The following is a 17408-nucleotide window of genomic DNA, read 5'->3' as shown; positions in this document are numbered from 1 at the left end:
CAATAGGATTAAACTATGAATTGGTAAACCTAATAATCTTTCCTGAGTCTTCTACAGAGACAATGAGCCTATATATATATCTTTAGTATGAAAAAATTACTTAATTAAAATATTCAGTAATTGAAATATTATGTATCATAATAATATTACACATAATATATGATATTTGAAATAGCTTGTAATTTTTGTATTTTTTTCAAATAAAAAGTAGAAATCAAATTTATTTAAATAATTTTGCATAATATACTTATGTGCCTGATTATAATAGGCAACATAATTTGCATATACATTTAGATTTGATTAAAAAAAAACTTTGCTTTTTTTTCTTTTGTAGAGATTTCCTGGCTTTCACCTTTATATCTAAGCACACCGATATGGGTGCACATCCAGGGAATACAGAAAGCTATGGGTTTCTAGTTCATAAAGTTTCTTCCATGTGTTACCATTGCTGAAACAATACCAAAGGGTCTCTGGAGCCACAGAAAGCCCTTACTTGAGATTAAATCCTTGCTTCACTGTTTATTACCTCTGTGCCTTTGAACAAGTTGCCTAACCTCTCTAGACCTATTTCCTCACTTGTAAAATGGAATTTTTATCTGCTGAATTCTCAAAATGTAGCAAAAGTTTCTGAGGCTGCCAGGTTTGAAGGTAGGTTGAAAATAATGAGCCTGTAGTCACATAGTGGCTGGTCTCACGCCAATTCCAAGGCTGGAACTCCATGTGATAACCTCCTGTCTACCTCCACAATCAATGCTCCTGAAGATCATGAAAGAGAAGGGTCTTATAAACTCTAGCTCAGTGCCATGAGTCATTAGAGTTTAGGAGAAGCTACTTTCCATCCTGTAATGATATTGTCATTGTCATTACTGCTGTTGTAGCCACAATAGCAATGCCACAGCCATCACTACAATTATTGTTGCTCCTGTCTATATCCCTTGTGTCCTCATTTCTTCTGAGAATTCTTCCATATTCCACTCCACTGGATATTCACCTTACCACCTAAAGAAACATAATAGACTATTTCTCACTAGAAGCCCATAAAGCCCCTTGTACACAAAGTTGGGCTTTCAGCCTGAGTACTCCTGCAGGGGTGATGGTGACCCATGCTTGATGATGCCTACCTGGTGCCAGGTAAGGTGCTGGGGGATGAGGGGACAGGGATAACCAAGATATAGTGCCTGCTCTTTGAGAACCATTAGTCCAATGGTGTCCTCTCTGATCTTGGAGACTATTCCCTATTTTATTAAATCCAGTCCCCTAAATCAATCTGGGCATTCATCAGCTTTTTTCCTTTTTAAGCTATTTCTGCTTTAACCATTCAATCCCTTTTTCTCTCTACTTTCCCTCTTCCAGATATCAAACATGGCTCTTTCCTTTCTAGCTTGAGTGACTGTGTGGTTGGAGATACCAACAGTCAAGAAAGGGAACCCATGAGGAACCAGTCAGAATAATCTTTTCAAACTATCAAAGGCTTAGGAAACCTATCTCTGTTGTCAGTTTCTGTTTTTCCTCAACAAAAGTCATGCACAACAATTTTTTTGCATAGTTTATCAGGCTAAAAAAATTAAATCAGCCAAAAATATTTTGCCCTTCAAATTCAGAGAAGGAAAGATGGGCTGAAGTAACAGCTGTTGTTCTGCCACCAGGAAAAATTTATTCCCCTCAAAGGGAAGTTGAGAACTTACTAGTTTGGGCATGGAGACTAAAACTTTTTAAAGCATAGTACATTTAATTCTTACAACCATATGATGTAGGTGTGATTATTAGCCTGGCTTCTTTTTTTAAGGCTGAAATCAAAACAAAACAATAATACAAAACAGATTGAGAGAGAACACTGGGCCACCTACCTTCTATGAATATATATAAAGATTACACAAATGTCCAGATGCTAAGCAAAGAAACCTAAGAAGATTAGAATATTGTCCATGGATATCCAGATCCTTCCCACTCTACTGACTACAGAATCTTGAGTAGCAGTTTCATTGCATTTCTAATTTTGAATCTTCATGTTATGTGTTCATTATAATTAAATCCATTACAATAACAAAAATATCAGACAATCTTAAGTTTGTTTTTGAGACATTCGTTTATCAATCCTAGTCTAACAAATCTTTTCCAGGGCAGGAACTTTGTCCTATCAACCTTTATAGCTCCCACTAAAGATTTAAATCTAGTGTGATAGAATTGTGAATTTACAATGGACTTTATTCTAGTCAAAGATTTCCAAAATCCATATTTTGTGTACTAATTCCAAGCATTATTTAACTAGATCAATATCATATTATCCTAAGAGTCAGGAGAACCCCTCAGATAACTTCTTCTCCATCGTTGTAGTCGTGATTGGCAACAGCGGCATTACCATCATCACAGTGACCACCATGTATTGAGTGGATACTGTATACTAGAGATTTACATGTAACAACTCATTTAATCCATACAATTTAATGAGGAGAGAGTATTACAATCCATGTGCTACTTACTGTTAAGGAAACAGGAGCCCAGAGATTTTAAGAAATTCATCAGGTCTGGGGATGTAGCTCAGTAACAGCTGGGGAGGCTGAGACAAGAGGATCACAAGTTCAAAGCCAGCCTCAGCAATGGCGAGGCGCAAAGCAATTCAGTGAGACCCTGTCTCTAAATAAAATAGAAAATAGGGCTGGGGATGTGGCTCAGGGGTTGAGTGCCCCTGAGTTCAATCCCCAGTCCCCCCAAAATAAACAAATTAAACCTAATAAAAACCAAAGTAAAAATGATGGACACTACACTAATTCACTTTTTCAAAAGTATCCATCAAGCCCTTACTCCCTTCCTGCATACCAGTTAGGGACAGGCTTCAAAATTCAGAAAGTGCAGAATGGGATGCTTCATAAAGCTATTTTTTACCTTATTCTCCTCCATGTCCCCACACTACCCAGTTTTTTTCTTCTAAGCAACCTATGCTGCCAATTTCTTGGGAGACCTGTCATTTCAGCTAGGTATGAGTATTAGGATTCTCTAGAGGAACAGAATCAACAGGAAATATAATAAGGGAATTTATCAGGTTGGCTTATGCAACCAGAGGCTGGATAGTCCACAATGGCCATCTGCAGGCTGGAGAGCTGGAAGAACCAGTAGCTGTGAAGTCCAAGGGCTGAAGTCCCAGAACAAGAGTGATCAATGGCACTACCCTAATCCCAGATGGAAGGCTTCTGGAGAATCCGCTTTGGAAAAGTGAAGAGGCAAGAGTCTGATATCCTCAGATGACCATAGCAGAACTGGTTGAAGAACTTGCATCTGCTGGGGCCTCCCTGTTCTTCAACTTTTATTCCATCCAACCCATTTCAGTTGGCTATCCCAAATGCCAATCATTCCTAGACACACCCTCATTGACATACCCATAAGACTCTTAATCCAAATCAGGTGAACAATTCAAGTTGACCATTACAGTAGGTCAATTTGGTGTACTATCCCTCAACTCTCCTAATAGTCCCAGACTTCTTTGATGAGCTAATCTTAAATAATTCAGTATTTCAGGCCCATTTCACAGCTAGTGGAAAACATGACCTCTGGAGGACAGCTGATGGCTTGAACTGAGATGAAGTCTTTGTGAAACAGCAGGGTAAGTTCCTGTAGGTTAACTTATTGTGTTTTTACACAGAAGCCTCCATTTTTCTAGGAGAACATTGCCACCCTTCATAGATCCACCTACCTCAGATGGCCACAATGTTTTCCTGCCATTCTCTCTGAATTGAGGTCTCCGACACCAGCAGCCCTGAAGAACACAGGTCCTGTGACTTCTTTGTGGACCTGGCATTGTGACAATTGTTGCTTTTTCCTTTTCTCAGAATAGAATCTTTAGAGTTAAGGATGGGGGAATTTTGTGTTCATGATATCTCAAATGGCTTCATGAAAACTTTAAAATCAGGATGTTTTAGTCAGTGTTGTATCACTGTGACCAAAAGATCTGACAAGAGCAACTTAGAGAAGGAAAAGTCAATTTTGGCTCATGGTTTCAGAGTTTCAGTCCATGGTTGTCTGACTCCACAGCTCTGGGAAGAACATCATGACAAAAGGGCATAGTGGAGGAAAGCTACTCAGCTTATGGCAACCAGAAAGGTGAGGGCAGCGGAAAAATAGAGATAGAGCTAGAGATAGATAGAGGTAGAGATAGAGACAACACTAGCCAAGAGCCAGGAACAAAATATATTCCCCAAGCTCATGCCCTAGTTACTTCCTCCAGTAATGCCCCACCTGCCTACAGATACTACCCAGTAATCCATTCAAATTATTAATTCATCAAATGGAATAATCCACTGGTTATAATCTAATCATATCACCTCTGAACATCCCTGTTAACATGAGATTGAAAGGCACCTCATATCCAAATCATAATAGCTGCTTTCTACTTTTTGGCTATTAGGAATAATTCTGCTGTGAATATTTGAAAACAAGTTTTTGTGTGAACATGTTTTCATTCCTTGGGTATATTTCTAGGAGTGGAATTATAGTAGTCTATTGCAACTGGTATTCCAGGTGCTGTTTATCCTGTTTAGCCTTTTCAGGAACTGCCAGACGGTTTTCCAAAACAGCCATTTCATTTTATATTGTCAACAGCAAAGGATAAGGGTTCCAAATCACCGTATCTTCATCAACATTTTTTTAAATTATTATGGTTATCCTACCATGTGTGAAATGGTATCTCATTATGGTTTTGATTTGCATTTCCCTGATGACTAATGATGTTGAACATCTTTTTATGTGCTTATTGAACATTTGTATATCTTTTTTGAAGAACTGCCTATTCAGATCTTGAGCCCATTTTAAAAACTGGGTGCTCCAGAGGCTGGGATTGTGGCTCAGTGGTAGAGTGCTCGCCTAGCAAGTGCAAGGCCGTGGGTTCAATCCTCAGCACCACATAAAAATAAATAAATAAAATAAAGATATTGGGTCCAATGACAACTAAAAAAATAAATATTAAAAAAAATTGATGATCTTATTATTGAGTTAGATCTTCATCACTTTTTAAATTGAACAAATAAATAACATGAACTCCACCTAAAGCTCCTTGGTCAGTAAAGTGCACCCACATCACAGTGCTATGGAAAGCACACTGTCGTGTGCAAAATAAGCAAAAAGAACATGGGGAAGAGATATCATGGTGACTACTGCCCATGTACTTCAAGGCATTCATGACATAGATGTTTCTAGTGGTTCAGATTTACATTTCATAAGTTAGAAAAACATGAAAACTCTAATTAGATTTTGTCAAATATTAAATAAAATATAATGAAATTATTTAATTAATTAAATGCCATTCCAATAGTTGAAGGTAATAAAACTTGTATTATCAAACAGAACTAAGTTGCTATAACAAAATGTACTGATGCTTTCAAGCTATAGCTAATTTGACATTTTACCTCTACATATATTTAATTATTGAAAATAAGTTGCAAAACACCTAAATTCCTACTTGATAAATTAGAGGTGAGAACTACCTTTTCTTCTTACAAAATTTGGTTCCTTGCACAATAGCAATGACTAGAATAAATGGTGCCAAATTTTTGGAGTCTTGTTTAATTCGGTATATAATTAAAATCTCATGTAGCTTTATTGGTTTTAGTATCCAGCAGAGAAAAAATATTGAAACTCCAAGAGATTTTGAATTAAATAGCTACAACAGTTTTGTTTTATTAGTTCTGACTGTGTGAAAAAAATCATAAGGACAACTTTGGAAAAATCTAGTTCTTTTAGAGCCCCAAATGACTTTTAAAACAATAAAACAAACTATAAAACCTACACAAGTGATATTAAAAATTATGTAGTTCAATAAATGTGACATTCACAAATGTGGTTGTAATTTTTTTAAACAACAGCAAAGTGAACATGGATCTGATGATTGGATTTAGAAAAGGTAGTGTTATATAGCTTAAAAGAATTAAGTGCTTCAATTTGTTGGTGAGGATTATGTAGCTGAGTTGGAATGTTATACCAATGACTTTAAGATCTCCATCCATTTCCCAGGGCCTATGGCTACATCAAAGAAAGTAATGGTCTTCCTTTATTAGTGACTATTTACTAGTTCTATATTATTGATTATTTTCTTAGCATGTCTAATATTCATTTTTGAAAGTTTAGAGATTTAGACCTTTTTGGATGGTGGCTGCATCAAGCACAGAATAAACAAGTACTATAAATGCATACTCTTTTTTTTTTTTTTGGCGGTATAGGGATTGAACCCAGGGCCTCATGCATGCTAGGCAACCACTCTGCCACTGAGCTACATCCACAGCCCAACCCATACCAATTTTTTTAGGGGGTTGGAGTCCCGGAGATTGAACTCAGGGGTACTCGAACACTGAGCCACATCCCCAGCCCTATTTTGCATTTTATTTAGAGACAGGGTCTCACTGAGTTGCTTAGTACCTCACTTTTGCTGAGGCTGGCTTTGAACATGAGATCCTCCTGCCTCAGACTCCTTAGCCGCTGAGATTACAGGAGTGTGCCACGGTCCCTGGCCCAACACATACTATTTTTGAAGATGGAAAATGAAAGTTCAATAGTAATTTCTGTAAAGGCATTAAATGCATTAGAGGAATCATCCCAGTTACTTGCTAGATAGAAGGGACAGGGAAAAGGAGAAAAACATAGGAGGGGAAACCTTCTGTGAGAAAAACAATTAGTTATCTGCTTAGTTCGCTGAGGTCTCACTCTTTGAAAACTCAAATATAACTTTAGAAGTCACATTTGAACATTAGATGATACTGTCCTTTCTTAGTCCTCAGAGCCTGTGCCTGTCCCTGGAATACCGAAGAAAATACCTAATTCTCCATCAAGCCACATGATAATGATGCTGGTGGAACTAACAAACATCAGAGTTACCCACAGAGATTGAAGATTCTCCAATCCAGTCCCCTCACTGATGTTTTCCAGGGGCAAGGCACTACCTGAAATTATATACAGACTTAACAAATAATTCAAAAATTTTTACCTTTACAGAATGAGGTGGTACATTCATTTTAAAAGACAAAATCATGCTTATTTTTTCCCAGTTTTTATATTGAAAACAGGGAAGCTGAAACTATACTACAACAAACATCCATATTCTCTCATAGAATGCGATGCTACATCGTATACAACCAGAGAAATGAAAAGTCGTGCTGCAATTGTGTACACTGAATCAAAATGCATTCTGCTGTCATATATACCAATTAAAATAAATAATTAACTTAAAAATCCATATATTCTTCACCTCAAGCCACCAAATAATAACTTTCTATATTTGGTTTACCTCCCTCTTCATGTATATGTCTATGCATACTTACACAGATGGTATACATAGGCATATATACAATGTGTGCACATGTGTTGTATGTTAAAATATTTGAAAGTAAGTTGCAGATATTATGACCCATCACCACTAAAAACTTTAGTTTGCATCTTCCAAAAATAAGAACATTTTCTCATATAACTCACACATAGGATATTAATACTGTTGTCTAACATATAATTCATATTAAATTTCCCATGGGTTTTAAAAAAACCCAGAATCCAATGAATTGGGGTGATACTATGAGACCTTGTGGAAATCCTCATCTTTAACATTTTACCCATGAGTTGAGGTGTTCAATGATTTTTTTCTTAAATGAATTATTATATTTTCCAATTTTAGCAAATTTTCTACATTTGTTAGAAGGAATTCTTGCAGTTTTCCCATCCACCATCCCTTTTTCTCACTATAGGGGCTGGGACTGAGGCTCAGTAGTGGTAGCGCACTTGCCTGGCATGTGTGAGGCACTGGGTTCGATTCTCAGCACCGCATATAAATAAATAAAAGTCTATCAACAACTAAAAAATATACTTAAAAATGCATCACTATGGATTCATGAATTGTTATAATTAAAGTGTAATAATCTATAATGTATTTTTGAAGCTTAAATCTTCCCAAGTTCAGCCAGTGGGAGTCCCTTCAAGGCAGCCTGTTTTCTTTCCATGGTTTCTGACAAAGGGTATCCATGAACACTTCTTGTATCTTCCTAGACCTAGAATTAGTTACTTCAAGGACTTACTCCATGAATGGATCACAGATGCCGATGGCTCAATTCTCCAAATATTCAAGAGGTATATTCTCCCTCCGACCTCATCCCTCTCTTCATGGACAGCCAAAGGTATTAATTTTCTGTTATTCTTCCATATATAGTTTATGTAAAAAAGCAAATACACAGATATATTCTTACTGGTCCCCAGTATTTTGAAAATTATAACATATACATTTACTGGGTTTGTCTGTACTTGTAGCTCTTCATTGTCATTAGATTCTGAAAGATGCCTATGACCTATCCCAGAACGATTAGGAGGACCCTTTAGGTCAAATGTTTCAGATGAGAAAAGTCCAGGGTGGTAAATTTACCAAAACTGCATGAGCTAACACTCACATGCTATTCTCTGGACTTGGATGTTGGTCCTCTGACTTTAGCTTGTTGTCACCTACTCATCTTTCAAACATAGCTTCTGTGGGGAAGCCTTTGCTTTCCTTAATGCTCTTCCGTCCTCCCTGCCCCCACAACTAGGTGATGTCCCTTGTTATAAGATTCCTGCACATATATATTAGAGTTAAATGTTTCCTGTCTCCGTGAATTCAGGGATTAGATCTGTCTTGTTCACTGCTGGCACACAACAATTGCTCAAAATGTACGAAGTGAAACTCGAATCCAGGATGTCCGGCTCCCAGTCAACTCTTCCTACTTCGGACCCACTGCAGTTGAAGAAATAATATTTCAAGGATGTAAATTAACCCCTACACAGAAAAAGACACACAGAAAAAGCTCGAGAAGTCTTTCTATATACACGACTAATAGAGAACCTTAGCAGAAACAGCTCGCCGCGAGGTGTGACCACCGCAGGAGGGCGTCAATCAAGAAAATTCCCCTTTGCCCCCGAGGCGAGTAGAGGCGCACTGGGCCGTGGCCACGCGGGCCACGCCACCGCTCCAATAGAAAACACGTGCAAAAAGCAGGAGCAAGGCTGGGCATAGCTGCCACCGCCAGGGCTCAGGGACAGAGGACATGGGTCAGCTTTCTTGGATTGCAAAGCCTCCTCCTGGAGCCTCAGGACCTCCACCTTCTCTTGAGTCCTGTCCAGAGCAGCTTCTGCCAGCATCCTAGGGAAGAGTCTTGAGTCCGGGGGTCCCCAAATGAAACTAGCTGCAACGGCCTAAATCCCGGAACACCTGAAGTCTAGTCCTTTGCACCACCTAAGGACTGCCGCTCTTTTACTTTGGGGCAGCGCTAGGAACTGCTGGCACAATCTAGCTCTGAGCTCGGGAGGCGCCTGAGGCAATAGCCAGTACCACCTTTATTCCAGGGAGCGCGCCGACCAAGGGAAGTTTCTCTCGGGCCCATGAAGGGACGGCCCTGTTACCATCCTCCGCGCCCCTCGCCTGTGCCCATCTCCTGTCACCCTGAGGCAGGCCTGGACAATGCTCCCGAGTTTCCTTAGAGATGCTTCCTGGCTGGGGCTACAGCTGCTTGGGTCCTGGCTCTTGACAGCTTCTTTCCTCGCACCTCTCCGACGCACTCACGCTGCCCGGCTTTCCTGGAGGGGGTCCCCGGCAAGGGTGTCGGAGATTCAGTGGCGATGGTGGTGGCGGGTCACCTGGGCACAGGGTCCCAGAAGCCAGGGAACCGGCGAGTCCCGGGGGCGGGGAGCTCGGCCTGCGGGGGCGGGCCAGGGATGGGGGCGGGAGGCGGCTCTTAGGTCCCCGCGCCATTGGCCGCAGGGCCTGGCGGCAGGAAGGGGCCAGTGAGCGGGCCCCACCCCGTGGCCCGCGGAGCCTATCGCCGGGAGTTCGGAGCGCGGATAAATGTAGCGCCGCGGTGCGGGCGGGCAGCTCTCCGAGGGGCCGGAGCGCAGCGGAGCTATGCAGTACCCTCACCCCGGGCCGCCGGCCGCGGCGGGCGCCGTGGGGGTGCCGCTGTACGCGCCCACGCCGCTGCTGCAGCCTGCTCACCCGACGCCGTTCTACATCGAGGACATTCTGGGCCGTGGGCCTGCCGCTCCCACGCCCACCCCCACGCTGCCGTCCCCCAACTCCTCCTTCACCAGCCTCGTGTCCTCCTACCGGACCCCAGTGTACGAGCCCACGCCGATCCATCCCGCCTTCTCGCACCACCCCGCCGCTGCGCTGGCCGCCGCCTACGGCCCTGGTGGCTTCGGAGGTCCTCTATACCCCTTCCCGCGGACAGTGAACGACTACACGCACGCCTTGCTTCGCCACGACCCCCTGGGTAAGGCGGCCAGGTCACAGTGAGGCCAAGTCGGGGCGACGGCTGGGAAGGCGCCACCCGGCAGGTGGCAGCGCCCGGGAGTCGGCGGGGGCGGAGGGGAGAGGCAATAGAAAGTTGTGGCAAAAGCTATTGAAAAGCGGCTCTCGGGCGCGCGCAGGGACAGGAGGCGCGGGCACCGGCATCGCGCAGCCGGGGCTGACCGCACAGTGACTCAGATTGGTTTTCCTGCACCTTGCAGGCGTCGGGGCACTCGGGCCTGGCTGAGACTTCGGGCGCTGCCGCCGGGCTAGCGGAGGAGGATAGCCCTGGGCCGTGCATGTAGTCCGGGGTGGTGCCTCTTAAGGAAAGGGACGGGGAGGAGGGTGTTGAGGCGTCCTGGGCCGGCCTCTGCGGGACAGGGATAACTGCTGGGCCCCGGGTGGTTACGGGGCTGGACTTGGTTCAACAAGCTTGTGTAGTGAAAGAGCCTGACCCTTTCCGTTCATACAGGAAATCTTGAGTTCTCGATAGGAGTAAATCTGGTTTCAGAAGCTGTTAAGTGTTTTCCTGGCTGCACGAAGCAGACCCTTCCCCCGGAGTAGTGCACGCTGCTGATTATTTTATCGACATCCTCAATACAGACAAATTCAGGAAACACTCGACTTCTGATAGCCGGGATCCGTTTTTCTGATATTGTTCATTTCCTCTGTGTGGGATGTGACTTTATGGCAGCTAAAATAACCAGTTGCTTCCTATTTTTTTTTCGAGGCTGTTTTGCACCAGTCTGAAGCCTGACGCAAGCAAAATCTCGAAAAAACAATGCCAGCTTTCAAAGCGTTTAGGCGCAGGCCTGCAGACACACCGACGGACGGACTGACAGACAACTCTTTGGAGTAGGAAGATGCAGACCCCGGGCACCAGTTAGGAAGGGCAATGTGGACACTCTGGGCACATAGAATTTGTGGGACTTGTCCCCTCAGTGCAGGGGGTGGGGTGCCTGAAAAATAAGTGACTGGGTTCCGGTGGCCCTTGGCGCCTCTGGGGTCTAAAGCCCTAGGGTAAATAAGGAAACGGGCGCCTTACCTAGGACCACCAGGGTTTTAAATCAACTATTATTGGCAGATTCAGTAGGAATCCCAGAGACAATTAACATTTTTAAAAAATATATTTTAGTTGTAAGTAGATCTTGTATTACATTTATTTATTCATATGAGGTGCTGAGGATCCAACCCAGGGCCTTACCCATGCCAGGCAAGTGCTCTACCACTCAGCCACAACTCCAGCCCCGACAATTAACATTTGAATGTCAGTGTTATTAAGCGCGATCTTTAGCTCAGTCCTCCACTTTTCCTTTTCACCGTCAGAATTTTGGTATATGTGTCTTACAGCTTTTTTTTTTTTTAGGCTATTATATTTGTATTTTCAAAATCCCAGCCTCCAGAATTTGGTGCCATGGGCCCCGGTGTAGCTCTGCTCTTCTGCTAGGCCCAGAGGGAGACAGACCCTCAGAAGGGCCGGTCTGGGGGCAAACGTTTTCACAAAGCGCGCCCTGGGTTTCCTTGGGTTACTGTTGGGACCGCGCAGGAGGAAGCAAAGGGTTTTTTGAGATAGACCAACAGGAAACACATTGACGGAAATGTTGCCATAGCCCACGGCGTGGCTCTAACTGGCCGCCCCCGCGGGTCGGGTGTGAAATCAGAGGAGGCCACGGCCCCCTGGGGCCAGGATTGGAGGATCCACGTGTGCGTCGAACTCGGCGCGGGCCTGGGCCTGAGCCTGAGCCCTTCTCGCGCAGCATTACCTTGGATGGTGTCCCAACCCCGCTCCTCCCCAAAACGCACTTATTCGGATAATTGGAAAGTGCGGTTCACTATGGGAGAGGACTTACGGGTATAAAAAAGTTGTGCATAAATTCAAGAGCGACAGGTGAAAGCGCGTCGTGGTGTTCTAAGCGCAGCCTGTACTGGGCATTCTTTTGGAGATTAAAACATTTGTGTTTGTATCTTAGACATAGGTGTTATGGTTGCTATGTGTCCTCTGTAGCTCTGTGTGTCTGTGTGTTGGGGAAGATTAGTGGGAGCGTGTTGGGCTCCCGTTACACGCGTCTTGTTGCGTGGTCTCCTGGCTTCTCATTCCTCACCTTGTCACCCCTTGAGCCAGGCAGGTCCGGGGTTTGGTTAGGCCGCTCCAGAGCCTTCGCTAACTGCCGCTCTCCTTGCTCGCAGGCAAACCCTTGCTCTGGAGTCCCTTCTTACAGAGGCCTCTGCATAAAAGGAAAGGCGGCCAGGTGAGGTTCTCCAACGACCAGACCATCGAGCTGGAGAAGAAGTTCGAGACCCAGAAATACCTCTCCCCGCCCGAGCGGAAGCGTCTGGCCAAGATGCTGCAGCTCAGCGAGAGACAGGTAGGCTATTTGGGTCTCCTCCTGCCGCAGGCTGCTGGGGCTGGGGTCATCAAGGCTGAAGAGAGCAGTGGACGGGCTGAAGCCACTGTGCGCTCCGGCAAGGTCCGACTCGGTTCAACCCCGGGAGGTCGGGTCTGCACACATTGTCCCTGGCCTCCCTGGGTCCCTCGGGATTCTGGGCTCTTTGCAAGTTTGGTGTTTTTTTTTTTTGTGTGTGTGTGTGTGTGTGTGTGTGTGTGTGTGTTTGTTTGTTTGTGTCCCCCTCTTTATTTCTTTCTTCTCTTGTAGGTCAAAACCTGGTTTCAGAATCGACGAGCTAAATGGAGAAGACTAAAGCAGGTATCGACATGATTCCGTTTCTATGGAAATAAATATTTGTATCATGTTATCTCAATGCGAGGCCTGTTATGGGTTGTATGCAAAAGTCATTTGAGAGACTATTTAACCTCTTCACCTTGATTAAAAAGACAAATAGTCCTGCTGAAATTCAGGATGAGTTGCTCAGGTGGCAGTAATGCTAAAAGCACCTAATGCAGGTCCTATATCAATTATGCTTAGGTTTTCACACACTGGCTAGTAAAACTCCCAGCTAATTGTTTTATAAACCCCCATATGTTGTTTATCTAATTAACGCAGGAAAGATAAAGTAATTGACAGTAAGTGACTTAAGCAGTTATCTTTGGGAGAAAATTGTTTCTTTTATTTACACAGCCATAATAAAACCAGGCAGAACTCAAGGGTAAATAGAAGGAAACAAACACTTTTAAGTCTTGTTTGCACTGTTTTTTAGAATAATTAAATATCAAAGAGTTTAAAATTATTTTTCTGCTAAGGCTAGCTCTTAAAATGAATATTAAACATACAAGAAAACATCCAAGTAAAGGCTAATTCAGTTTTTAAAGAAGCTCTATTGACTTAAAGCTAAAGGTTTTTTTTTAATGTCCTATTCCTGATGTTTCAAAGTTGTCTGACAATTGATGAGTTGTTTATTTGCCAATGTATATATGCTTTTAAATAATAAATACAATACATTGAAACAATGTGAGTGGGAAAATTTAATGTGTATTTTAAAATTTATTAATTATTTCTTTTTTTATTAAAACAAGATGATATCCCAAAGGCTATTCTGAAACAGAAAATAAAATTCCTGTAATTTCATTATTCTAACATGATTTAAAAGATTCACAGATTTCCTCTTAGTTGCTGACCTTGTTATGTAATTGCAAATTTGGTGAATATATTACTCAAAAAAACTTAGTATATGTTTTCAAAACACTTAGTATATCATGATGTCCCTGTGTAATATTTATATCCATTTTAGACAAACTCAGAATTAAAAATTCACTGATATATTTAGTTTTTATTCAAAGACTTGGCTATAGTGTACCTAGAGGCGTTCTTCCTTTTCATTTCTAGGGATTGAACCCAGAGGTGCTCAACTGCTGAGCCACATCCCAATCCCTTTTTATTTTGAGATAGGGTCTCACTAAGTTGCTTAGGGCCTCACTAAACTGTTCAGGCTGGCTTTGGACTTGTGATCCTTATGCTGCTGGGATTACAGGTGCACACTGTCACACCTGGCTTGCCAGGGACTTCTAGTTTCTACGTAATATGGGAAGATTTTTCAGAAATTCGACTCAGATTTTAAGCAAATTGTAGTTAATTGTTTCTCTTATTAGTTGGCAGCATTCTTCAAGTTCTGTATTTTTTCTTTGCCATCCATGATTTGTGTGTGTAGATGTTCATGAATTTGCTCCAGAAAATGGTTGAAAAGGAATTCAGTCTAATAGTTAATAATTTATTTTTTTCTTAATTCATCATTAATTACTTCAGTGTGTGTGTGTGTGTGTGTGTGTGTGTGTTATAGAACTCAGGGATTTACACATGATATACCCCTAGCTTTTAACATTCTTATTCTTAAAATGTCTAGAGAACTTCAAGTATTTAAATCTTTTTTTCTTTTTGAGTTGGAGATGATACAATACCTGTATTTTATTTATTTTTATGCGGTGCTGAGGCTCAAACCTAGGGTTTCACATGTGTTACCAAGTACTCTACCACTGAGTGCTAGCCCAAGTTTGAAGTATTTAAAAAATGAAGATAATATAGTGATCTGAGGTTTCCCCCTAAGCTTTTAAGACTCTTGAGAACATGGGTCAGGGCTGGTTTTAAGTGTTTCACTGCTATAATACCTTATATTTGTGACTGATAGTCTTATAAGAGTATATCTTTCTCTGAAGTGACAAGCTTCTCCTTCAAATAAGGAATCCCAAGTATGTATTTTCTTTTTTTTTTAAAGAAAAGTTTTTTTTTTAAAGATGGACACAATATCTTTATTTAAAATATTTTATTTATTTTTATGTGGTGCTGAGGATCTAACCCAGTGCCTCACATGCACGAGGCAAGTGCTCTACCGCTGAACTATAACCCCAGCCCCCCAAGTATGTATTTTCTAAGTAAAAAGATTACAGCTGAAGTATTTTTAAAACATTTTTTAAAATATTTATTTATTTATTTATGTATCTTTAGTTTTAGGTGGATACATTAGTGTGTTTTTATGTGGTGCTGAGGATCAAACCCAGTGCCTCATGCATGCTAGGCGAGCACTCTACCACTGAGCCACCACCCCAGCCCCTATAGCTGAAGACATTTGATAAATAAAATATTGAAAGGATGGTGCTGGATGAAAAGTCATTTTGATTTATGCCTCTTCATATTTCAAGATCCTACCAATCTCCATTTTCATTCCCTTCATTTAGGAGAACCCTCAAAGCAATAAAAAGGATGAACTGGAAAGTTTGGACAATCCCTGTGAGCAGAGGCAAGACTTATCCAGTGAACAGAATAAAGGTGCTTCTTTGGATAGTTCTCATTGTTCACCCTCCCCTGCCTCCCAGGAAGACCTTGATTCAGAGATTTCTGAGGATTCTGATCAGGAAGTGGACATCGAGGGAGATAAAGGCTATTTTAACACTGGATGATGATCACTGGCATTAGCATGTTCAGAAAATTGGATGGGAAATAACATTTTGCTACAGAAAACACAGAAGAACTAGAAAGCTATGTGAAAAAGGGAAATCAATTTTCTGGTGTTCTGGAAACCTAAAATATTTGGTGCACTGACTAATTAACAAACCTACATTGAAACCTTAATTTTGACTTAACCAATGGCATATGTACTGATTTTAGGTTGTTTTGATAAAGTGACTAAATTCACCCCCATTTTTTAAAGAAGTAAATTGATATTTCTATTTATAAAAAATAATTTTGAACTTTTGTTAAATTTTTAAGTTATAACTTTAATATTTTTTTTTCTTGAAAACCTTTCATAATCTTTGTCTACATCCTACTTAATGAGAAAGCAAAGAAATACCCCAAATTCATAGGTACGCCTTGGAAAGGGGGCCCAACTTTCAGGCAGCCTTGGAATACTATAAAAAAGAGACATTCTTTACTTTTCTATGACATTCTTGCACTGCTGCCTTAAATCCAAAGCCATCTCTTGTCTTGGGATGTGTGTTCCTTTTGTTTCAAAAGCAAGAATTGATAAGACTAGACCTAAATGGTTGTTTTGCACCGTCATTTAGTATCCATTTGACCAAAGTGTTAAGGGGATACAGTACCCTCCTACAGGCAGAGAAACTGACTCGCTGGTGATTAATCACAGATAAACTAGAACTCGCAGGTTAAGTGTAAGTAGATTGTAGATATTGTGTTTTATATCAAACAATGTCTATAAAGTGTGTATATAGAATTGTCACTGTAAAAAAAATGACCAAAATGTTGTTTTGTTTTTTAATGAATTACTTGTTTATAAAATAAACCCGTCCATGGGACGACTGACCTTGTCGGACGTCTCCTTCTTTGGTTTAAAAAAACAAAACAAAACCCACACCTTCCCTTAAAGCGCCCCGGGTGCGGAGCGGTGCTGGGCGCTGAGCTTGCTGGGGCTCCAGCTCCTAGCGCTCGGGGAGTGGGCCAGCGGGGGTCGCCTGGGACACGAGTTTGAGCCTTTCTTAAGATGTTTGCTGGGGACCCGGGGACGTGTAAGTCTCGGGGGCAGGGGGCGGCTCCTATTCGCAGACCCGCGAGCTGCGGGTGGCGGGAGGAGCCCTGGACCGAGGTGGCTCGCGGCGGAGCGCGGGACCGCCTGCGCCCCATCGATTAGCTTCCGCTGCCGGGCTGGCCCCGGCCGCTGTCCTTGACCGGTGTGAGTCAACACTGCGTCATCCCTGAGCGGCCGAGGCTCTGGAGCCCGCTCGGCGTGGTGGCGAGGCCCGGGGTGGGGGTGGGGAGGAGCTGTCGGGGGATTGGGGACCCCCGGCGGGAGGAACAGCAGGTGGTCACACACTCCCGCCGCATCCCTACCGTTTGGTAGGTGTAGGGTGGGAGCGGGAATTGCATACCTACAAATGTCCAGGTGATGCCGAAGCTACTGACCCAGAGCGCACACTCTGAAAGCCACTTTTCTAGGGTGCTCCTACCATGAAGAAGCAGGTGAGGCCAGTACTTCTCCTCCACTCTTGCCTGCTTCCCTCAAAGCTACTCTAGCCTGGGAGATGAGGGTCTGAGAGGGAGAGAACAGAGGGAAGTGGGTGGGAGTGAGGCTTGATAGCCGAGTAGAGGAGGGTTCAGGGTTCAGGATGGGTTATTGTGAGATGGGGGAGAATGATACTGCTGAGGTGAAGGTGGCTGTGGGTTGAGACTTCTGACAGTCCTGGTTGCTAGCCCTCATCCATCTACCTGCCTAGCTGAGCCGTTGG

The 17408-nt window shown here is 42.7% G+C and overlaps 1 protein-coding gene across 1 annotated transcript; it reads left to right on the top strand.

Moving 5' to 3' along the window:
- Positions 1-9832: 9832 nt before the first annotated feature.
- Positions 9833-16493, top strand: Hhex (hematopoietically expressed homeobox). The gene is made up of 4 exons (XM_027939987.2): positions 9833-10262; positions 12467-12645; positions 12934-12984; positions 15405-16493. The coding sequence occupies exons 1-4, from the start codon at positions 9896-9898 to the stop codon at positions 15624-15626; spliced, it is 819 nt and encodes a 272-aa protein (XP_027795788.1). The 5' UTR covers positions 9833-9895; the 3' UTR covers positions 15627-16493.
- Positions 16494-17408: the final 915 nt, after the last annotated feature.

This window comes from Marmota flaviventris, chromosome 4 (assembly GCF_047511675.1).
Source record: "Marmota flaviventris isolate mMarFla1 chromosome 4, mMarFla1.hap1, whole genome shotgun sequence".
Classification (NCBI taxonomy): Eukaryota; Metazoa; Chordata; class Mammalia; order Rodentia; family Sciuridae; genus Marmota; species Marmota flaviventris.
The sequence above is the reverse complement of the archived record's forward strand: the minus strand, read 5'-3'. Positions and strand labels throughout refer to the sequence as shown.